The sequence below is a fragment of the Paramacrobiotus metropolitanus genome, unplaced genomic scaffold, assembly GCF_019649055.1.
Source record: "Paramacrobiotus metropolitanus isolate TYO unplaced genomic scaffold, Prichtersi_v1.0 Parri_scaffold0000005, whole genome shotgun sequence".
Classification (NCBI taxonomy): Eukaryota; Metazoa; Tardigrada; class Eutardigrada; order Parachela; family Macrobiotidae; genus Paramacrobiotus; species Paramacrobiotus metropolitanus.
In genome coordinates this window covers 695,302-716,902 of record NW_026570225.1, presented here as the reverse complement: position 1 = coordinate 716,902, position 21,601 = coordinate 695,302, and the positions used below count along the sequence as shown (strand labels likewise).

General features: G+C 41.3%; 6 protein-coding genes across 8 annotated transcripts; all 6 read right to left on the bottom strand.

Moving 5' to 3' along the window:
• Window positions 1-2,557: 2,557 nt before the first annotated feature.
• On the bottom strand, window positions 2,558-4,106 carry LOC129581106 (uncharacterized). The gene is made up of 3 exons (XM_055471996.1): window positions 3,567-4,106; window positions 3,097-3,250; window positions 2,558-2,972 (listed from the first exon to the last, which is right to left on the bottom strand). The coding sequence occupies exons 1-3, from the start codon at window positions 4,020-4,022 to the stop codon at window positions 2,812-2,814; spliced, it is 771 nt and encodes a 256-aa protein (XP_055327971.1). The 5' UTR covers window positions 4,023-4,106; the 3' UTR covers window positions 2,558-2,811.
• An 862-nt stretch (window positions 4,107-4,968) lies between these two features.
• LOC129581276 (uncharacterized) lies at window positions 4,969-7,778 on the bottom strand. 2 transcript variants are annotated; one of them, XM_055472258.1, is made up of 2 exons: window positions 7,484-7,778; window positions 4,969-5,545 (listed from the first exon to the last, which is right to left on the bottom strand). In XM_055472258.1, exons 1-2 carry the CDS (start codon window positions 7,580-7,582, stop codon window positions 5,213-5,215), a joined length of 432 nt encoding a protein of 143 aa, XP_055328233.1. In that variant the 5' UTR covers window positions 7,583-7,778; the 3' UTR covers window positions 4,969-5,212. The 2 variants fall into 2 exon arrangements, with proteins under 2 accessions (XP_055328233.1, XP_055328234.1); XM_055472259.1 differs by lacking the exon at window positions 7,484-7,778 and adding an exon at window positions 6,296-6,433.
• Window positions 7,779-7,969: 191 nt separating this feature from the next.
• On the bottom strand, window positions 7,970-9,579 carry LOC129580871 (integrin beta-2-like). The gene is made up of 2 exons (XM_055471594.1): window positions 9,367-9,579; window positions 7,970-8,625 (listed from the first exon to the last, which is right to left on the bottom strand). Exons 1-2 carry the CDS (start codon window positions 9,455-9,457, stop codon window positions 8,285-8,287), a joined length of 432 nt encoding a protein of 143 aa, XP_055327569.1. The 5' UTR covers window positions 9,458-9,579; the 3' UTR covers window positions 7,970-8,284.
• A 639-nt stretch (window positions 9,580-10,218) lies between these two features.
• On the bottom strand, window positions 10,219-15,260 carry LOC129581191 (uncharacterized). Its single transcript, XM_055472133.1, has 13 exons — window positions 15,140-15,260; window positions 14,892-14,926; window positions 14,569-14,631; window positions 14,216-14,258; window positions 14,081-14,159; window positions 13,807-13,892; window positions 13,616-13,672; window positions 13,212-13,275; window positions 12,958-13,033; window positions 12,715-12,735; window positions 12,360-12,380; window positions 11,489-12,253; window positions 10,219-11,247 (listed from the first exon to the last, which is right to left on the bottom strand). The coding sequence occupies exons 1-13, from the start codon at window positions 15,231-15,233 to the stop codon at window positions 10,507-10,509; spliced, it is 2,145 nt and encodes a 714-aa protein (XP_055328108.1). The 5' UTR covers window positions 15,234-15,260; the 3' UTR covers window positions 10,219-10,506.
• An 807-nt stretch (window positions 15,261-16,067) lies between these two features.
• LOC129581192 (uncharacterized) lies at window positions 16,068-18,459 on the bottom strand. The gene is made up of 7 exons (XM_055472134.1): window positions 18,424-18,459; window positions 17,696-18,292; window positions 17,102-17,473; window positions 16,907-16,993; window positions 16,769-16,801; window positions 16,642-16,694; window positions 16,068-16,510 (listed from the first exon to the last, which is right to left on the bottom strand). The coding sequence occupies exons 3-7, from the start codon at window positions 17,397-17,399 to the stop codon at window positions 16,073-16,075; spliced, it is 909 nt and encodes a 302-aa protein (XP_055328109.1). The 5' UTR covers window positions 17,400-17,473; window positions 17,696-18,292; window positions 18,424-18,459; the 3' UTR covers window positions 16,068-16,072.
• Window positions 18,460-18,526: 67 nt separating this feature from the next.
• LOC129581190 (uncharacterized) lies at window positions 18,527-21,230 on the bottom strand. Of its 2 annotated transcripts, none has more exons than XM_055472131.1 (6): window positions 20,641-21,230; window positions 20,096-20,139; window positions 19,478-19,665; window positions 18,883-19,255; window positions 18,688-18,774; window positions 18,527-18,582 (listed from the first exon to the last, which is right to left on the bottom strand). In XM_055472131.1, the coding sequence occupies exons 1-6, from the start codon at window positions 20,898-20,900 to the stop codon at window positions 18,542-18,544; spliced, it is 993 nt and encodes a 330-aa protein (XP_055328106.1). In that variant the 5' UTR covers window positions 20,901-21,230; the 3' UTR covers window positions 18,527-18,541. The 2 variants fall into 2 exon arrangements, with proteins under 2 accessions (XP_055328106.1, XP_055328107.1); XM_055472132.1 differs by having other exon boundaries at window positions 18,534-18,582; window positions 18,688-18,781.
• Window positions 21,231-21,601: the final 371 nt, after the last annotated feature.

Sequence of the window (21,601 nt, the reverse complement as noted above, 5' to 3'; positions counted from 1 at the left end):
ACTGGCTGTAGATTGAAAGTACAGTACTGTACGCACTGCATTATTATGCGTATTATGTACAATAGGTAAGTACGTACAAACAAGACCGGTTGAAGTTAATACAGTTGAGTTCTTTCGTGTTGTCCATGTGCCGAGCTGTTCACAGAAGCCGGCGCGGCGCTATCAGACGTCTGAAATCGAGGCACCGGTCCATTCGGAACAATACCGATGAGCTGTCCTTGGTTGGATCGGTGAACGGAAGATTCCCAGCTGTGTTCAGGGCAGTTTGTTGCCTTTTTGTCCAGGTGAACCTCTAACAGTTATTCGCCAATCGTTAGTAATATATTATTGCATTCTCATCGTCGCAACTTGATTTCCTTGAATCTGGGAATGCAACAAAATTACTGGCGTTGCTACCCTCGTTACAGTTAATAAACAGTAAACACCACTTTAGGCACGTAAATGAACGATGAAGTTGCAAGCGAAACAAAATGATAAATGATTGTTGAGTACAGATATTGTACCTGGAAAAAATTATAACTGCACTTAATAATTGACACTGTAGAACTGCAATCCTTCAAACTCTTACAGTCGTACACAGTACGTCATGAGAGATCTCTGTTCATTACTTATTTATTTAGGTTATGGCGGGTACTGAGGGCACATCCATTTCCAGGTGCTGCAGCCGAATTGGCAATATTTACTTGCTCTATGATATTGTTGTCTGCCGATGTGTTTGTAAACAAGGTCATTGTCAAGGTTATAAAGCGACAAAAGTTAAAATTTCCACACTGAGGAACGGCCAAAATAAGATAAAAGCTATCGCACTTTTTACAAAAATGTTTTTCTTGGTTTTGTTATTTCTTGGTTTCTTGATTTTGTTCTACCGGCATTCACATATGCCGGGAACCGGGTGGCAGATATCGCTCTCCGATTTTTACCTGTTTCTCATGAGCGGTTTGCCGCAATGTGAACTTGTTAGATTCATTCGATAAAAATTTTCATTAGCTACAGGCCTACAAGCAACAATTAAACTTATTTTAGAAATCAAGACGTCCTTATTAATTCCAGCGTTTATTAAAATCATGTAAAAATTAATTTTGCCCCAGCTCACAAAACACAGAAGCTCGCGTCAATGGTTTACCGTACGAAACACTTCAGTACTTCAAGTGCTTACACCTTTTTTGTTCAGAGAAAGACATCGTTTTTCAATAAAAAGTGAAGTCGTTGACATAGTGTGTGCGCTGGATGGGCTGAGCGGAAATTGCACTTTGTGATAAATTAATGCGACTTTTTTTATTTGATTTTTTAAGAATTTTGCTTACAATTTTTGCTGCACGACACGCTGTAACAAAACAAGGTTAGTTTGTCATGTAATTGTGATTGCCCTTTCAGAAACGATTGCGAACTTGATCAATTAGTGAATCGCTGATAAAGAGTTCATTTTCAAAAAAGCCTGTCAGTGAGTTGCACGAGATGCAAGTGTAATATCTATCAGAATAAGAGAGCTCATAATATAGATGTGTTTCCTTGATATAAAAATTATATATATATATATATATATATATTATATGTATATTTCATAGTTTATACTCGTATACAAAGTATATAGCTGCAGACAATAGACATACAGTACTTTGAACTTTAGAGTGCAATATTTTCGCAGATGCACAGTATAGTAAGCGTTTATCGTAATAGAGGATCAGCAAAGCAAGACATAGTGAATTAATCTTTCAAGCATGTACCAGAAGTGGAGAAACAAGAAAATCAAGATTTCCCGAATTTATGATTTAAGTGAGCCAGGAATGGAATGCTCTTGCGGTGCGACATGCCTTCATAGTTCATGGATTTCATAAACAGCGAAATAGGTACAATATTATACCCGTAGCGGGAGTGGCCCTAGGTAGTTACAGGAAACCGCAGCGGCTTTGTCTCCGCGTTTCTTGTGGCCTACGGCCGGTTTTTCTTCGAATGATTTTATTAGATTATAAAATATTTTAAAATCTTAGGTTTTGGTGAATTTGGGTAAAATATATATAATATAACGAACAAATTCCAAAATCAGAAAAGGCAAAATTTGAAACGAAAATTGAAAACAACTCACAATTCAGATGATTTTACGACATTTGCGAACCTAGCAAACAAAGAGACTAACAAAGACTAACAAAAAACTCAGAATCAAACAGCCAGAATCCACAGGTTGTCAGGTACTACATCAGCGAGCTCACTGCCACCACATACTATATTACGTGCACCACATATTATTATGTACATAGAAGTATAAAAATTTAATAATATCGTACGTCTGTGTTTATGTACTGAACTTACTATACTCGCACCAACATTGTATACTCATGCCTGTTATAGTATCTGTTACTCATATAATAATTATACCTATTTATCATTTCTGTTATAGCCAATTTCACATAACGGTTACACATATCCACCACTAACAAGGAAATCACTTTTCTCGCATTAACGGTAGTTTATTTCGTTTTCGCGACTAACATAAGGTACTGAACAAGTTTCATCTTTCCTAATGCATTACTTCCTGTTAGTAACTACCGTACTAAATCTGTTTATCAGTATCTATTGATCTTTAATACCTCTTGTTCACGGTCAAAGATAATTTCAGTTTACTCACAAAAGCATAACTAATGCACTGCCCCCTCACAATAATATTAGCACAGCATTGAATAGAAACGACTTCAAACGAGCACGCAACATTTAATAAACAAACGATAAAGAATTTATTTCACTGTGACCATAACACCACAAATAAAAAATGAGAATGGAAATTCGAATGGAATCACTGGATCGCACTCGGGTCATTTACATCCAGTTGCGACGATCGCGGTCGCTGTCACGCACAAACGTCTCTCCACGCTCATAGCGTCCACCATACGCCAGATCGGGACGGTTTGGGCCACCGAAACCACCAAAACGATCCACATCTCGGTTACCACCGAATCGGTCACGATCTTCAAAGCGCCCTTTAAAATTAAGTTCTATTTAGTACAGCCGTTGTAATTTACGTCCAGTCGTCCACATCAGCGATAACACTTCCGGCCTTATCGAACTTTGTCTGGTGAATATTTAACTGAAAGAAGATCTCACCTCGATTGTATTCACGGTCGCGATCGGTATCACGCTCAGAACGGCCACCGAACTGCTGCTGCTGTCCATAACGACCGCTGTATTCATCGCCGAACTGATTGCCGCCATGCAGCTGACGATACTGTTGACTGTGAGATTCAAATCCGCCATATGGCTGTTAAAGATAAAACAAAACGATTGCCGGCCGATAAAATACAGAGAACTTACGTTTTATCTATCGAAACTATTATACTGTACCAAGCCTTAAGAGCAGCGCTCAGCCATGAAAAGCTGAAAACATATTTTAAGCGAGAAATGCAGCCATAAAAAAACACATCAGCTAGCTGATTATGCAGTGACAAATCAAAAAACTTATTCTGAAATCTGTACGAATAATTCAAAAATCATAATATGAGCGGTTTACCATTTACTGAGGTTGGAAAGTAAAGATTTATTGCAGTACCGTGAAAATTACATTTTCGGTAACTCACCCCAGAATAGTTTCCTCCCTGGCTGCGTCCCGTATACTGCTGACCGTAAGACTGGTAGTCGCTTCCTTGACCTCCGGCGGACACTTGCAGATCCTGAAGGAGTTGGCCAGCACGCTGCAGCAGGTTGCCCACCTCGCGCAGCTTGCTCTGCACTTCCTGTTGATTCATGGCGCCAGCGGTTCCAGCCGTTCCACGATACTGCTGAGTGCTGCTGCTGGTATCGTAATCCTGCCCATAGCGGCCATGCTGCTGATTCTGGGTGCTGGTTCCGGTAGTGCCTGTGGTGCCGCGGTTGTACGATGCGTAGCTGGTTGTGTCGTCCTGATGGGTGCTGCTGCTTGTAGTGTCCTTGTTCGTGCTCGTTGTGTCCTTCTTGCCTGTCGTCTTGTCCTTGTCAGCGTCAGACGAGCGGACGTAGGTAGAGGTAGTATTTTCAGTATCCTTAGTAGTAGACATTTTAAATCACTCTCACGGAAACGAAAAAAATTTCGAAGATTCTGTGCACTTTGTAAATTGCAAAAATCGAAACATGGTATACAAGGACAGCTACGGTCGGCTTTTATACCGTACACCGTTGACTGAACTCTGCTTTGGGCGTGCCCGTACTCGGTAGACACGCACTAAACTGGAGTATAAGAATCAGCCAATTGCCGAGGGCTCGCTTGCACCCACCGTATACCTCGGATCAGGCAGAAGGTATTGGGTGGCAATGGGTGCTGTGCAATTGATACAAGTGTACGCCGAGCCGACGTACAATAACAACAAACAAAAATGTCCGTGTTATTATTTATGGAATTTCCCATTCATTTTGTGCCCTTTGCAAAGTGTGGGCAGCAGCCAAAGATACTGTATATGCCACCATGGATGAGCTACCGTATGGAGACTCTGAAAGTCTGAATTGTACTGTATTTTGGAGCAGTAGCCACTAGTGTATGATTGTACGATTAACATCACCGAACCGTTCAATGTGATGGATTTTCCTTATGATAAATATGGCTTCGGGAAAATCCGAATGCTTTCACAAAAGAACCAAATCTCGCTTGAAACACTACAGGGAAAACCCAAGCACCAAAAGTGAGTGATTTTCGCGAGCGGAAGAAGCAGGATATCGTTACTTGCAAGTTACGACTTCCGGCATCTGTTGTAACGCGGGAGTTTTGATTGTGACAATGAACTGAAAGCTGCCAGCATGTACGATAGCAAAATAAAACCTTTTTGATCGATAGTTTATTGAATAAAAGTAGCGAGTTCAGCATCTAGCAACTTCACTCTTGAAAACAGCGGGGAAATCTCGATTTTCCTCCAATCGAAAAAAAATGCGGATTCCGTCGGCTATTCTAAGTAGACATAATAAAGCGGAAGTGCAAAGTTCTCGCACTGAACCCATAAAAAACCACTGCAGTTTGCCAATCACAGATTTAATCAACCATATCTCGGTGCAAATTCAGGGTCAACTGAAAAAAATCTGCAGTTCACAATCTAGTGAGAAAATTCGATAGTCTCGGAGGCATTAGCGAAAAGGAATTTGTGCAGGAATTCGAGCTGAGACAAACGAACAGCAACATAGCTAATACGGCAGTTCCAAAAAGCAGCATTCTCAATGCGAATTCTGCAGGCCATGGAAGCACTTTGCTACGGAGTACGGATTAATCTTTCTTCGAATGCCCGCGCTGTCCCTGCACCAATTCATCAACCGTACTTCCCGTCAAAGTCTCCACCACACCATCCACTTTCTGCTTGACTTTGTCCAACAGGCTGTCGCCCTGTGTAGCGCTCTCCGTCACCGGATCCCGCAGTTGGACCGGTTGCCCCAGATCTTCTTCGCGCTGTGCGATGCGATCCTCTACGACCACATCACCTCCCACACGTCCGCTACCAGAGTGGCTGCTCTCTGCTTGCTTATTAGAAGAAGCCGGGCTGAACACTTGCTCTCCAATCCGCTGTCCGTCCGGGCATTTAGCGGGAGTAGCCATTATTAACTGTAGAAGTAAACAATCAAAGTAAAATCCTGAAATTCTAAAGGGAAATTCCACTGACTGCTACTTCGCTTAGTGACGCACTTCTAAAAAAACGAAAAACCTGAACTGATAAATGCTGAATTTGAAATGAATAACTATGATCTCTAGGAACACAAGTTTGCAACCTTGTAAAGTTTAATTATAACCGAAGGTTTATAATAATTCAGTTTATTATGAGTACTGAAGTATGTATTGTACTGTGTATTTGTACAGTACAGTACTGGACTTCTTGTTAGTCAGTAAAGCGACCTGGCAAATGTTTTATTTAAGCTACAGTGACTCTTCTGATCTCAAACTAAAAAATCATCTGAAGTGAAAACAGCATGAGCATGCCCAAACCAAACTTTTTTCTTCAGGCACACAAACTGAAATGGTTGAATTAAAAATTGTCATAATTATCACATATGACATATCTATACGCATATAACAGTTATTGAACTTAGACGAGAATCATGCTACATAATTCACACACATCATTCTGATTCCAATAACTTTTAGCCCAACAAATATTGCTTTTTAAACCGGTAAAGTGGTTAAACGGTTTTATTTAAACCATGTTTTATTATCGATTGTTTACGAATTCTATACACGAAACTTAAACCGGATCTAATTAAAAAAACAGAGCTTTGATATGAGGTAATTCATGACATCTTTTACTTTCTTAGAAAACCTGTGACTGTTTTTTAAACCGTTAATCTGAGCTACTCGTACAATTAATGACACTGCAAATTTCAACAGAAAATTAAGTAAAAAGTATTTATCCATGGCTGACATAATTCATAAACCCTCAGTGCTGTATTACATTCCGCCTCCAAGAAAAACAGCGAAATCAAGCACTGTCATTTTGCCACCTTTACAGTTTACAGATACATACTGGTACTGCCTACAGCACACAAGAAATAGAAGTTGCAGTAAACGAAGATGGATGTTTCCATGCAGTCATGAGCTGCTAAAGTGCTTATGGTTAGGTATGTTCAATTTCCAACAAATATTAATTTCATACACCGGCAGTTTCCAAAATCTGGAGAAAATTTCTTCTGCTCTTTGCCCTGATATCCTTATACGGAAACAGATCGCTCAGTATTCTTCACTTCATAATTATTATTAATTACAACATTATACCCGCAACGATCAAGCTGGTGACACCGTATAACATGTCTGAATCTGATGCTGAGAATATTTAGATTAATGAGATGCCTGCCCGCTTGAGGGCTACAGTTGGTCTTGGCTTTACATTTAGTGCTACCAGCGGTCTTCCCAAAATTTGGAAGACAGTCGAGTGGGAACGAGGTTCAATAAAAACCTTCATTCAATAAATCTAATTTTTACTGAACCCCACTCCCACTCGACAATCTCCACACCCGTCAGAACGCTGTAATTGCATTAAGGGAAATTATAGTGCTAAGTTGTAACTGCTAACCTGGAAATCGTCCATAATTCATAAGTTATACAATAATAATTATTTCGCTGTTAAAAATCTCATAACAAAGTCGAAGCACACGAACGTTCAGCCATTTTATCTGTTACAGATAAAATGGCTGAACGTTCGTTCGCTGAACATTCTTAGTTCTTACGGCTTACCTTCTGTATCTGTATAAAATTACCGTGCGTCGCTGAAGTCCGGACCTACTAGAATAAACAAAGCTATCCACCTCTTTTATGTTCACACATAAGTTCACAACCTTTAGAAAACTTTATAACACTTCCATTAAAAACAAAAAAAAACTGAAAAAGCCTTGAATTGTACAAGTCTAGTGTATGTAGAGTCTGTAGACTGTAGAGATTGCGGTGTTTGCTCTAGTTTCTACCCTAGCTTTCTGCACATATCCGACAACCTCAACCCGAGTGCGGAACACTGAAGGTTCCGTGGAAACACCGTGTTTCAGTGGAAACACTTGCCTGCCGCTCGGCCGTCGCGGGGTGTGACTGTGGAATGTGGCGACTGGCGAGTACTGTACGAGTAAGTGCTGTACTTAATTTATCCACGGATTCAACCATTCTCAAGTGAGTGGACACGGACACGGTCGCCCCATCCCACGTCAAGTCGACTTCCGTTGTGGCGGATTCCACCGCTGCCCAGGCCGAGGACAAGAAAACCAGACTTGGACCAGTTCAGAACTACGCTTATCTTGAAGGCGGACACATTTTTGTCCCGCTAGCTTTTGAAACTCTTGGCCCTAATTCGCTTTGTTCTTGTTAAGAAATACACTTAATGAGACTGGCTTGAGCTAATAAAGATAAGTTCTAAGTTCGTAAAGCTTTTTTCAGATGGATGTTAACTTGTTTGTTAATAACAGACAGCAGTTTAGTTTTTACGAACCCCTACTGCAGTACTTCTATAGCTGACCGTCAGTCAGCAAGTTCGAAAATATAACATTTAACGAGTTCATTTCAAAATTTTTGATAATCTGCCTGCCACTTCAATAAAACACTGACACAAAGGGAAACGAGAAATTCGATTAAACGATTCAAGACCGAATGCAAATATGTATGTCTTCACCACCACCAAAACTGACTGCATCATGTCTGCATGCATTCACTCATGACGTTACAAACTGCAAGCCATTTCCGTAGGAATCGGCCTGTGATCAATTTTGATTATAGTTATACAGTTAAAGTACAAATCACTGGAATGAAAACAACAGAACGTTTATTAGAAAGAGCGAAGTGTGCAGCAGACTAATAGGTCCCGCGCGCCATTCAGTTTCCGCACTGGCAGTTTGCTCCGCACTGACAGTTGTCGCAGGTGCAACCCGGCTTTCCACTTCCCTTCCCCTGCTGCTTCCCGGCTCCCGAGTCGCCACACTTGCAATTGGTTCCGCACTGGCAGTTATCGCAAGTGCATCCAGGTTTTCCGCATCCTTTCCCTTGCTGCTTTCCCGCTCCCGACTCACCACATTTGCAGTTGCTTCCGCACTGACAGTTGTCGCATGTACAGCCCGGCTTTCCGCAGCCCTTTCCTTTGCCTTTTCCCTGAGCGTGCGGATCTTCTTTGGCAGACAGATGAGTCTTCTGCTCCAGTTGCTGCTCCGAGTAATCATCTGAAGCCATTCAAAACCATGCAAACTAAATCCAAAGAAATTTCGTTTTACTATCGTACTTCTCAAATTCGTTCTGCTTTGTGGACTACGCCATGCAGCTTTTGATTTTACGCTAAAGCAATATGCAGTACAAGGAACTTAATGTGTTAAATAAAACCATATTTATTCTTACATTCAGTTCACAGAAAGATTTCACAGTAACTTCAAACACGATCACATTAAGCATCAATCGACAAAGGCGGCCTAATCACAGAGAAAATTTGGTCTAAATTTGCCCCTATCGGTGCTGTCCCCAAGATTGATGCCGCATTTCCTCGTTCGATTTCGATGCTTATCCGCTGGGGAACCATTAACCTTGCTCCCACGCGTATCTCTGTTACTAAAGAATTAGCAAGTACAGGGGGAAATTCTAAGCAGCGCAATGCGAATCCCAAAATTATTAAACTTTTTAATGCTCTCAGTCTCAGGTTCTGAAATACTCTGTAGAGGCAGGATGTGGAGCCGCAAATAATACTTCAAGACTTAGTATCGAAATTTTAAATGGTTTACGTACATCGACAGTAGGCGCGTCTGCAAATTTTTCGTTATCAGACATAAAAGTACTAGTACCGATCGCAACTTTCGACATCGTTGATTACTGAACCCTATTTTCCACTGAACTACCGCACGTATCCAGCGATTCAACATACAGCATCCGGCTGCTGCAGTGCTGCTGCATACCAGAACAGTACTGGCACTTACACGGCTGTGAGGTCCTGCGGGAAAGTTCAGGGATCCCTCCAACACCCTTATCGAGTTCCGCAAAATCGATTTTGTCTCCCTCTTCGGCCATTTTTACGAAGTTAATGAAACGTTAAGACTGATTGTGAAAGGTCAGAAACCGAATGTTTAAAGACAGTTGACAGCTCCAGGAAAATCAGTTTGATTCAATCGCAAGCGACAAGTCAGAAGGTGCTGCGTTCGAAAGGCGCGTTGGCACTTGGCAGTGGTGTTGATAAACATCAGTAGCAAAGATTTCTCCATAAGCCAAGCTCCCTTACCTGCATGGGCCCCTGGAACTGCCTTTATGTAGGCTGTCACAGATGCGGATTTCTGTCACAATGCTGTGTAATGTTTATAGTAGTCTTTAACTCTTTATACTTATTCCAGCGACTGTGTAAAAGTCTAGGGCCCTGCTTTTTCTACTCGCATTCTATTCGAAGTATTCTATTCGCATGAATTCAAACAGGATAGTTGGAGCCTTGGAGGCGCCGGTACTACTTATTGTTTATTCTATAAAACTAATATATTGTACTGTACATAATAATTATCTACTTTATATATTATCGTAAAGAATTATGTAAGGGAGCCTGGCGCATTCGCGCTCGGCACTTAAGTACTGGACAGAGAATAGATTTGGCTTCCCTTTTGGCCTTTACAAAGGTCAAAGTTTTAAAGGGCCTCCTAACAGTAGAAATCGGGTTTGAGAAAACTGGAAATGATGGTCGCCACTATGATGAGGTTTTTGTACATTTTATCACGATATCGAAAAATTACGAAAATAGACCGTAAAAAGTAAGTAATGACATTCTTATTACGATTTCACGAGGCCAATATTAATGCCGCCAAGCACAAGTAATGCACGAGTACTGTAGTCGCGCTTGCAGATACAACACGGAGGAACAAATACTATGGCAGCCATGACATGCCAGCAGCCTCTGGAATAAACTGGAATTCTATAGTCCTTTGGATTAATAAATCCAAATAAGCACTCGAGCGTCTTGAGTAGTATGTGCTGCAACCGTCTTGAGCAATGAGCACTATCTACAACTACAGATACCAATGCGCCTGGAACGGGCTGGAATGGGCAGTGATACCCTAACGCTTCGCTAGTGACTGACTTCAAGCTGCGACACTTGTCGTATTGGAAATAGTTGGATAAGTCGAAGTCGTTTCACCTTTGGAGAGGTAGGTACCATTAAGACTGGCTGTGGTGGAGGTTGCAAACTGAGCCACGGTCGATACCGGCATCTGGTAAACCAACGAGCCTTCGTAGTGCGGCACTGTCACCAAGGGCGCCGGTGCCAGTTGCAGATGCCCGCCAACTCCGCTTCCGGGAGTCTGTTTGAATAACAGCGCTTCCAACCATTTGTTGGCCAACTGCGCGTCCAGTGTTATGGGTCGGGAAAAATCCGGTCCTACCGGCTTCTGCGCAAACCCATTGCCACTGTTTGGTTTGCTAAAAAATAGCTGCTCCAATCCTGATAAATTTTTCCATGAGGTGGTCTTCGGCGCCGGTGTTGTCGGGAAATATTGTTGTACATATTGGGAGGGATCCACTGCGTCACTGGTCGGAATAGGAAGCTGCTCGTCCGCGTATATTTGTGATAAGGCGGCAGTTGGATTTCTTGAGGCCAGCAACAGGTAGTTCTGCAAGCCGGAAGGCAGCGGAAACGGTACATAATGATGGCGTGCGGATATTGGGTGACTTTGCTGAATGCCGTCTTCGATTCCGGTTGTGAGTGGATTAATGTTGGGATTTATTGCGGTCAGAGTACGGAGTTCCGCTACCGGTGGCATAATATCGGATTTTGTCGCGGAGGTCGACCTTTGGTTTCCGGGAAATGTCACGGATGTTCTTTGCTAAATGATATTGGAAGCATTAACGGTAAATTTGGAACAATTTTAAATAGTTGAATCGAAAGAGAGTACGAAGTGGAAAGCTTGAAACATACGATCTACGGATGCACTGTACATATACACATTTTTAATGCAAACTTTAGGGTTTTCACACCTGAACTGCAGTTTTTATATCATAAACTGTTATTCACTATCATGCAACTGCAAGGAATACGTCAAGGATGTGCCGCCATTGCTGATGTACCTCGTTATTATTGCGCTCTGTTTCGGCTTTCAGTTTTTGGTCGCGGTATGTATGGAGCAGCTGGTTGAACGTGGACAAAAACTGATTGTACGCCGCCACATTAGCCGCATGCTGGATGGCCGATATCTCCTGGCTATGTTGAATCGGTTCCGGCGTCGTGGTGGGGGGAGAAAAATTCTGTCCGGTTAAATTCATCCAAGCTAGCTGTTGCATTTGCTTTAGCATATTCGGATACTGATTCAATCCTAAATAATAATCCGCCGGAAATCCCCCGTAGCCAGTGTGCGCACTTGTTGAACTTGGAACTCCGACCATTGATGGGTTTAAGTAGCCCAACGGAGTCACCTTCTGGTCGGGGTCAAACTGCTGCTTCCGTAGTAATTCCGCTAGAAGTGTACCCGTAGAGTATTTGTACCCCATCTTGTCCGAATCGACTCCACTGCGGCTCTGGATGTAAGCCGGGTCAAATACCGGACTGTTGCGGTAACGTTGGGGAATGGCTTCCGATGGGATGTCAACACGGGCCATACCGATCAGCGGCGATGTGTCGCGATCTTTGGCTGCCGTTGTGTCCGCTTCAAGACCAGTTGGCATGTTGTAGTTGAGCAGATCCGACGACAGGAAAGTCATGTATTTCGGGTCGTTTAGATTGGTTAAACCGGCCACTGCAGTAAGCTGCTCGACCAACGCCGCATTAGGATTTACCGATCCGGAAACTGACGAATAGGTGGCAACCGGGGCACTCACGTAAGTGAACGGGCAGCACTGCATATTTGGGCAAAAAACTGTACCATTTGCAAACTGCCCTTTGGCAAATTTAGTTTTTACAAAAGTTTTACTGTTGAATTCCGAAAAGGATTTTGTATTGTACCTGAATCCATGTGAAATGCTCCTAAAAAGGACAATTAATCTTATCACTCTGTTTATATATTAAGGTAGGTTACGAGTACTACTTCCACGCCAGTATTGTCGAAGACTCATATTCGTGGCATTACTTACGCAGTTGCTATTAATTTCTAACGCCGATTTTACACCGACTGTGTTGCAGAAGTTTATTTTACGATGCATTTTAACTGGGGCCGTTGAATTAGTTACAATAGGGAAATCATGCAGGCTTGATACCCGTACGAAGACGGATTACATTGGATATGCAAAGTACTTAAGCTTAAGTAAATAATAATAGTTTATAATTGTACAGAATAATTGCACGGCTTATAAAAGCTTACTTTATTATCCCAAGGATTCACCTGCAAGATACAAAGTTCTGTTTTTACTCCATTCCGAAATACAGCCACGCAATTTACCATTAGAACAAATGTTTATCTACATGTATTGTACGTACTTTATTCTGAGTTAAACGTAATTATTTAACACTAATGGCGATGCAAATACTGCACTGATCTGCCATTTCATGGAGCACTAATATTATTTTACAAGTTAGCAATCCATGTTACCGGTCAAAGACTCACATCCTTTCCAATCCCGGTGACGACATGGTGTGTGTCGCATTTTACCAACCACTCTCCGGTATAGTGTTCTCCAAACCTACGAGTTCTCGATATTAAAATATGCAATTTATAACGAATTCCCAAATTTGTGACAAATTCGGAAAACAAAGCTTGCAGCAGAAATGTACCCCACATATAAGATACACAAATTACGGACTTTTACGGTATATAGCAATACTGCACTCATACGAATGCTACATTTGCGTTACACATACCTGTCAAAGGTCTTCTTGTAATAGCAGCGAGTGTGATCAATCTGGTAGCCTTTCGGTGTCTCACCTTGAAAGTCCAAAAACACATGTAAGATCCAGTTGAAAAATTTCGAAGGAAAACATCACGATGCATTTGTTGCTGATAACATTATAAGCCATGCCATTATTAATTCCTGCAGTACTTTATGTGATATCTGATTAAGGTTGTTTTTAATTAATTAATTAAGTATGGTGGTGCTGTCATGTCAGTGCGATGACTTGCTAGTTACTAAAAAACTTTCAAAAATATGGAATTATGCAGGCAATTTCAAAAAAGCGAACCAGTTTGATGATCCAAACATCTGACGTACATATATGAGTACAGAGTAGCGTAAAGTAGATCATTTCACAAGAAGTTAGAAACTTACAGCATTTCATGGTAGATGGTATGAAGACACGTTGATCATCGGGCTCCTTATAAACTCCTGAAAGTCATGCTTGGGATCAGTTTTTGGAAATAGCATTTCTGATTTAACTTTTGTAATAACTGTATTAATTTTGCAGCATCGACACGGGCACGCGCTGTACACATGCGAGGAGAGCAGAAAAAACCTCATACCGGTTACAAAAAGCTGATCATGAGTGGTGTTAGCATCATCCAGCTGTTCCGCATTCCGGCAATGGTATTCTCCGGCAGATAGGTTGCTGCAAAGAATACGACAACATCCCAAATTGGTCATTTTATCGGAAAACAAGCGTTTTGTAGTTTCATGATAATTTTTCGTTGCTGGATTTGTACACACACCGTAGACCAGAATTCTACACTACTAACAATTAATGCGAATACAGTACTCGTGCTGTATTTGTTGCTACATAAGTAGAAGCACGTTTACCGAGTGACACAGGAAGGGTAGTATGGATACGATCCTCGTGTCGATTCCTTCAATGGGAACAGGAAAGAGCACCATACGCCTGCAGCCGTTGTACATGTACAATACTTTCTGCTTAATAAACTCAAGAACACCGACCGGAAATGCCTTCAAAATGGGTGTCATCGTCCCGGATAGCAACCTGTTGAAATCAGCGATAACAATACAGGAAGAAGCTAATAAAATTCTTCACGTATAAGAAGATCTCTCCAATTTACATATTTTATAGAAATTCACACGTGCATTTACAGTTTGTTAATGCTATGTTGTTGTTCTACCATGGTGGACTTCGATTACGAGTGTACAATACATGATCACTACTCTAATGGTAAGTCAAAAATTTAAACTAATGCTGCTTGGTATTAGGCATACGAAGTAGTACTCGTAGAATCCAAACAAGAGGGGAAAAATGCCGCGCCGTGTGATATTCTATGATGAGGTACAATACATACCGCTCCTTCTCCATCATTGCATTCCACTAGCCACTGGTGCTGCGCATCTTCGAAACCACCATCCTAGAATTTAATAGTTATCGTCCATTAAAGCGAAAAAGTTACTAAATTACCCAGCATGCGGAAGAATTAATGGCTACTTTATAAGCTGTACTTCCGTGAAAGAATTTATACAGAAGTATCTGTACACACACTATGTACGAGTACTCTACTGTATTGCTCGTACCCAAAATTAAACGAACAAGACAAAACAATCTGCTGGACTTTGAATGCAACATAAGTAAGTGTGCACTGGCGTTGGAAAAACAACTTTGCAGAAATACCTGGTTTTTGGTGAACAAATGGCAGTCACCGGTTCCTAAAAGAGAACATTCCGCATAAAGACACAGTGGTTTATACTTCGTATAAATAAAAATACGATAACTATTTCTGACTCTGACGTTGCGTAATGTCACAAAGTCAACTTCATTATTCCATAAAAGGAAAATTTAAGACTTAAACCAGCTTTTTTATTTTTCGGAAGGACACATAAATCCAATATCTCAAAAATCAAATATCCACAGGTTAGTACCGTAACATCTTCGCGACGTATAGTAAGAAACAACCCCGCTAATAATCAAGAATATCAACGCAAAAAAACTCCAGAGTTCAAAACGTGAAAACATTTTGCCGTGTGGCTAATCCAGGTTTGCGAAAACTCCTTGCAAATAGCGCATGCCTTGGTCTAAATTCAGTGCCAGCTGGGCATCGATTGAAAGCTTCCTTTTCCAGTTGGACAGTGGACAAGAAAGAGCTGTGAAAGATCTCACAGTCGGGACAGACAGACTGGACAAAAGAAAAGCATGCACGACCAACTATGCATTAAGGGAAAGTTCGAATAAAGGGTGAGCTGGACGGGCATGTCCAAACCTGACTGAGAACGGCGCCTGCAGGCACACGCTGACCGCACTACCTCCGCATCACTGGCCACTGGTCAGTCGTAATAAAAGTTTGACCGCTTCTCTAAAGAAAGTTTAACAAACAAAGGGATTTTATGGAAATCTCAATAGCTGTGATGAAAACCTTATTCCCCGAATTTTAGTATCGTAAAATCGGACTTAATTTAATGTTTCACGAGTGCATTTGACGTGCAAATATGTATGTATCTGTACACCAGTACAAAATAAATAAGAGAAAGATTTGCACGCTATACGACGAACCTTGCTACGAGTATAATTTGTACGAATATGGAGAACGAATGATGTCAGCTCAGCGTCCACCTGTAATATTCGCTGCGCATTTGATTTCCGGTCCGTCAGCACCAGCGCAATGCGAGAATCATCGTTCATATGACGGAGTAATTTTTTCGTGTAATATAAATTAGCTGAAATCAGCAGTTAAATTCTGCTCGTTCAAAATATCAAGATGTAATTTTCCGCATTGATGCGACCGAGAAGAATACATCAATTGCAAATCCATCATTCACTGATGATATTCAATTGTCATTAATTTTGTCAGTACCGTTTTAGCTAATTTGAGTATTCTGATTGGTATGCCCGACTAAGCTGTCGATAGGTGTAATTGGTGTATGGAGCCGATCCGCTCGAGAAAGCCGGTCGGAAATAAGGGAAGTTTTGCGCATTAAGCTTAAATCGGGGTGCGGATAATGCGACCGAAATGTTGTCCGGCGCAGTTTTCTCAGTTCATCGGGATCGGCCCAAGCAACGTCATCAGCATTCAGACCATTAATATCACTGTTACTAGGAAGTCGATGCAGAGAATTATGGGATCGACGAAGAGGACGCAGTTTAGCCGTTTCGCAGGGATCCCCGTGTGCCAAATCGTCCACCGTTATCACCGGCTGAGTTGCCATGGCCTGTGTTAAGGAAGCGGCGCTGCTGCGCTGGTTATTCCCGCTGTCGTTACTGTCAGTTCCTTCGCCGCCAGGATCATCTGATGACGGCTAATCAGATCAAGAGCAAAGTCAATTGTAGTTATAATTTAACGAAGTCAGGTACTGCAATAGCGCAAGCAGGTATTCCAATATTTGGCGCAATATTCAGAAGTGCGATCGCATCATATACATTTTGTCACCTGAATGAAGTGGTCAAAAACAGATAAACATTTTGCAGGGAACCAACATCCGGCTAAAAACAAAAATATAGTTGTAAATCTGATTATACAGTATGGTGCTATATTTTATTCATAATCGATTATTTACCTCCATCAGAATGTTCTCCATCGTACTGGAACCCTACAGAAACGTATACGAGTTTTACTTACAGTATTCGTACTTGGTTTTACTTACAGTAGTGAACTATAAAATCCATGTTATTGTAATACAGTTTTCTCCGCTGACCTTTCATCACAGCCGAGTTAGAGTGGAACATAAGCGCCAATCCAAAGAAGCCGAAGATGTGACTTAACCAGGCTGAGGTCACAATATCTGTAAACTAAAATGCACTGACTTTTATTTTGTTTCGCTTGTGCGTTACATTTATATGCATAAGTAATGTAGTAATATAAATATGAGAATTTATTCGTAGTGTGGTACCCCATGGGAAAAAGTATTCGTCATACAGCCCCCACACTCCTCTCCACAGGTCAATACTGGCGAATGTGGCTACCGCCATTAGGATGTCTTCGAATACGATTTTGCTTAACCATCGTCCTTGTTGCTCCAGATAAGCAGAAATTACGGAAGATGGTTTTGTAGCAGAACAGCAATCACAGCGATTGCGAATCCGGATAGAGTGGAGATCATGTACGACCAGAACAGTTGTCTTTCCGGCGCCACCACATCCGCAGGAAAGACGATCAGCCAGTCCAGTAAATACCACACGCCGCGCCATGTACTGGTAATCAGAGGAATTACGATGCCCATGGAAAAGATGTTATCCAGAAAGTGCGCAATGCGACTAGTGCGCTGAAATTACCAGTGGAACTACCAGATTTTTATTAATTTATAATCAATAAATAATTACGGCTCAGTGGCTCACGAATAGTTCTATATGCTGCACAAGTAAAATACATATACTTGTACAGTAGATGGCATACAAGTTTAATTTTGTCGAGTACGTTGCAGAGGATTCACACGCTGCGTGTAAAAACACTTCTTATATGCGGTCACGGTTATAAATATGCGTACCTTTGTGCGGAATCTGGTTGGTATCAGGAAGAACGTTTCAGTCAGATCGGAAACGGTTGCCAGAGGAGGCGCGAGAGTGTTACGAAAGCAGCGGGTTAACAACAAAGGCACCAAACCAACCAGTTCAGTACCGTTTTTTTATATTTTGTCAGTACCGTTTTAGCTAATTTGAGTATTCTGATTGGTATGCCCGACTAAGCTGTCGATAGGTGTAATTGGTGTATGGAGCCGATCCGCTCGAGAAAGCCGGTCGGAAATAAGGGAAGTTTTGCGCATTAAGCTTAAATCGGGGTGCGGATAATGCGACCGAAATGTTGTCCGGCGCAGTTTTCTCAGTTCATCGGGATCGGCCCAAGCAACGTCATCAGCATTCAGACCATTAATATCACTGTTACTAGGAAGTCGATGCAGAGAATTATGGGATCGACGAAGAGGACGCAGTTTAGCCGTTTCGCAGGGATCCCCGTGTGCCAAATCGTCCACCGTTATCACCGGCTGAGTTGCCATGGCCTGTGTTAAGGAAGCGGCGCTGCTGCGCTGGTTATTCCCGCTGTCGTTACTGTCAGTTCCTTCGCCGCCAGGATCATCTGATGACGGCTAATCAGATCAAGAGCAAAGTCAATTGTAGTTATAATTTAACGAAGTCAGGTACTGCAATAGCGCAAGCAGGTATTCCAATATTTGGCGCAATATTCAGAAGTGCGATCGCATCATATACATTTTGTCACCTGAATGAAGTGGTCAAAAACAGATAAACATTTTGCAGGAACCAACATCCGGCTAAAAACAAAAATATAGTTGTAAATCTGATTATACAGTATGGTGCTATATTTTATTCATAATCGATTATTTACCTCCATCAGAATGTTCTCCATCGTACTGGAACCCTACAGAAACGTATACGAGTTTTACTTACAGTATTCGTACTTGGTTTTACTTACAGTAGTGAACTATAAAATCCATGTTATTGTAATACAGTTTTCTCCGCTGACCTTTCATCACAGCCGAGTTAGAGTGGAACATAAGCGCCAATCCAAAGAAGCCGAAGATGTGACTTAACCAGGCTGAGGTCACAATATCTGTAAACTAAAATGCACTGACTTTTATTTTGTTTCGCTTGTGCGTTACATTTATATGCATAAGTAATGTAGTAATATAAATATGAGAATTTATTCGTAGTGTGGTACCCCATGGGAAAAAGTATTCGTCATACAGCCCCCACACTCCTCTCCACAGGTCAATACTGGCGAATGTGGCTACCGCCATTAGGATGTCTTCGAATACGATTTTGCTTAACCATCGTCCTTGTTGCTCCAGATAAGCAGAAATTACGGAAGATGGTTTTTGTAGCAGAACAGCAATCACAGCGATTGCGAATCCGGATAGAGTGGAGATCATGTACGACCAGAACAGTTGTCTTTCCGGCGCCACCACATCCGCAGGAAAGACGATCAGCCAGTCCAGTAAATACCACACGCCGCGCCATGTACTGGTAATCAGAGGAATTACGATGCCCATGGAAAAGATGTTATCCAGAAAGTGCGCAATGCGACTAGTGCGCTGAAATTACCAGTGGAACTACCAGATTTTTATTAATTTATAATCAATAAATAATTACGGCTCAGTGGCTCACGAATAGTTCTATATGCTGCACAAGTAAAATACATATACTTGTACAGTAGATGGCATACAAGTTTAATTTTGTCGAGTACGTTGCAGAGGATTCACACGCTGCGTGTAAAAACACTTCTTATATGCGGTCACGGTTATAAATATGCGTACCTTTGTGCGGAATCTGGTTGGTATCAGGAAGAACGTTTCAGTCAGATCGGAAACGGTTGCCAGAGGAGGCGCGAGAGTGTTACGAAAGCAGCGGGTTAACAACAAAGGCACCAAACCAACCAGTAAGGAATACAATGCAGTCTCCCACCCGGATATCGCATCCACCACATCCCACAATCTCCAAACACCTGCAACAATCTCTTGTGCTCATAAGTTTTACAAATATGTTAAACATTTTTTAACTATTAAGAGAATGCTGCATATTTAGTTAGTAATCGCTGATCCATTCCAGAGATCAGCGTGCGTATATTCAAATTGAATAACTTATATATCGTTGTGCGTTTACGTAAAAGTTTTGTATACTGTAGATAAGGATACTGTTGCCGGTGTCAAGGTACTCGTATATCTATATCGTATAGGATAACACCGTAACACTGATGTACCTTGCCGGCGTGATTGTGTTGCCACTTGCCAGTTGTCACTCGCAACGGTTTACTTTAGTCAGTTTAGTCAGTTTAGTGCTAGAGTAGGGACTTCAAGCTCCTTCCAGATGTGCGAATTTACGCAAAGATAAGCATTTAATTTTTAGGCTTTGAACACTGTAATAAATGAACTAACCTTTCCATTCGCATACAACACACCACGCAAAGAAGTAGCTGTACCTAAACGAAGTGGAATCTTTCGTTAAATTTGTGACCGTTTTCTTACTACAGTATATTGGGAAGTTATAGTACTATTAGGCGATGCCCTGTATTGGCTATTCCCGTACGTCGTTAAGAATTAATGCGGATGCTTGTGCAGCTTATAATTATAACGCGCAATAAAATTAGAACTAATGCGCAATAAATGCGCAATAAAAATGATAATTATAATGCGCAATAAAATTAGAACTTTATAATTTTATTGCGCATCTTTAACTTGAGCGACCACAGTAAAGTAAAACGTCTATTCGAAGGGGCTTTTCGCTGTAAAGTATATATTAATACGCCAGTATTTTCGCATACACAGGGCGGTAAATATATGCTTTACAGCAAATGCAGTATGATATAAACATGCTGTGTCGTATGACGATATTTTTTAAAATGTTTAAACGGCCGCTGAAAAAATATTAAGGATATTTATAAAATGTATACGTAGATTTGTGCAAATAAACTGCAGCATACCATCTGCGAATGATCAGCTGTGCAACAGGTGATCGAATCCTGTTGCTAGTTTTCCCCATCCAAACCTGCGTGTAGCTGAACATCAGTCCACCCGCAATCCCTGCTGCTATCTCCAGAAAAGCAGCCAAATACTTGTAAGTATGAAATGTGTTGTAGATTTGTAATATCATAAATCCACCACGCCAGTACAGAATAACTAACGGTGCGAGCATAAACACGGCTATGACATTATTCAACAAGTGCGCCGTAAGGATATTCATTTCTAAATGCAACAGAAAACAAACAGCAGAAACACTCCTGCTTCTCGCCACTCTGCATCCACTCAGATACAGTACTTAATGTTCAAAAGAACTGCGGAATTACAAGTGCTGCAAATGAGGAAGCTTGTTAACGAATTTTTGCGCCTTATAATATATAAAGATCTGTGTCATATTCCCGCTGCTATGTGACGCACGAACAAACTACAAACGTGGCGACCAAGATATAGTTGCTACAAAATTAATTCCAAACTGTTTTATACTATTTACTACAAAGAAAAATCTTCATAGGTTCATAATCGTATTTTCTGTCAGCTGAACTGTATATATACATATAGAATATATATACCACAGAGTATATACACTCGCAACCATTCTTGCAAAAACGGCAGTCGGCGTTTTGGTTAAATCATGTCATACATTAATCACATTTCTCAAGAAAATTGTTAACAAAAGCTGCAACCTCACGGCACCACCAGGCTGCGCAATGTCGTCACTAAACACCTGACAGCCGAACTCGTTTTGCTGTTGAAAAAACGAAAATCGGAGCAGGTGTTCGTATTTTGTCATAACGGACTGCGGGCATATTACCAATCCTCGATATACAGTACTGCGTAATGCCAAATCATCCGCTAAAAAAGCAAAACAAAAAAAAAGCATAATATAAAGGTTTAGATTTAGATTATATAGAACGTCGTGAAGAT

Coding starts and splice junctions, on each gene's coding strand:
- LOC129581106 (XM_055471996.1), bottom strand. CDS start 4,022: ATGTCTACTACTAAGGATACTGAAAATACTACCTCTACCTACGTCCGC. Junction 3,251..3,566: donor AGGGAGGAAACTATTCTGGG/GTGAGTTACCGA, acceptor TATCTTTAACAG/CCATATGGCGGATTTGAATC. Junction 2,973..3,096: donor CGACCGTGAATACAATCGAG/GTGAGATCTTCT, acceptor TTAATTTTAAAG/GGCGCTTTGAAGATCGTGAC.
- LOC129581276 (XM_055472258.1), bottom strand. CDS start 7,582: ATGGTTGAATCCGTGGATAAATTAAGTACAGCACTTACTCGTACAGTA. Junction 5,546..7,483: donor CCGCGACGGCCGAGCGGCAG/GCAAGTGTTTCC, acceptor TTACTTCTACAG/TTAATAATGGCTACTCCCGC.
- LOC129580871 (XM_055471594.1), bottom strand. CDS start 9,457: ATGGCCGAAGAGGGAGACAAAATCGATTTTGCGGAACTCGATAAGGGT. Junction 8,626..9,366: donor CCGCAGGACCTCACAGCCGT/GTAAGTGCCAGT, acceptor GAATGGCTTCAG/ATGATTACTCGGAGCAGCAA.
- LOC129581191 (XM_055472133.1), bottom strand. CDS start 15,233: ATGTTTTCACGTTTTGAACTCTGGAGTTTTTTTGCGTTGATATTCTTG. Junction 14,259..14,568: donor GCAATGATGGAGAAGGAGCG/GTATGTATTGTA, acceptor TGATTTCAACAG/GTTGCTATCCGGGACGATGA. Junction 13,276..13,615: donor ACCATCTACCATGAAATGCT/GTAAGTTTCTAA, acceptor TGGACTTTCAAG/GTGAGACACCGAAAGGCTAC.
- LOC129581192 (XM_055472134.1), bottom strand. CDS start 17,399: ATGGCGCGGCGTGTGGTATTTACTGGACTGGCTGATCGTCTTTCCTGC. Junction 16,994..17,101: donor CGAATACTTTTTCCCATGGG/GTACCACACTAC, acceptor TTTAGTTTACAG/ATATTGTGACCTCAGCCTGG. Junction 16,695..16,768: donor TGGAGAACATTCTGATGGAG/GTAAATAATCGA, acceptor TTTTGTTTTTAG/CCGGATGTTGGTTCCCTGCA.
- LOC129581190 (XM_055472131.1), bottom strand. CDS start 20,900: ATGAATATCCTTACGGCGCACTTGTTGAATAATGTCATAGCCGTGTTT. Junction 19,666..20,095: donor TGTTGTATGCGAATGGAAAG/GTTAGTTCATTT, acceptor AGATTGTTGCAG/GTGTTTGGAGATTGTGGGAT. Junction 19,256..19,477: donor CAACCAGATTCCGCACAAAG/GTACGCATATTT, acceptor TGGTAATTTCAG/CGCACTAGTCGCATTGCGCA.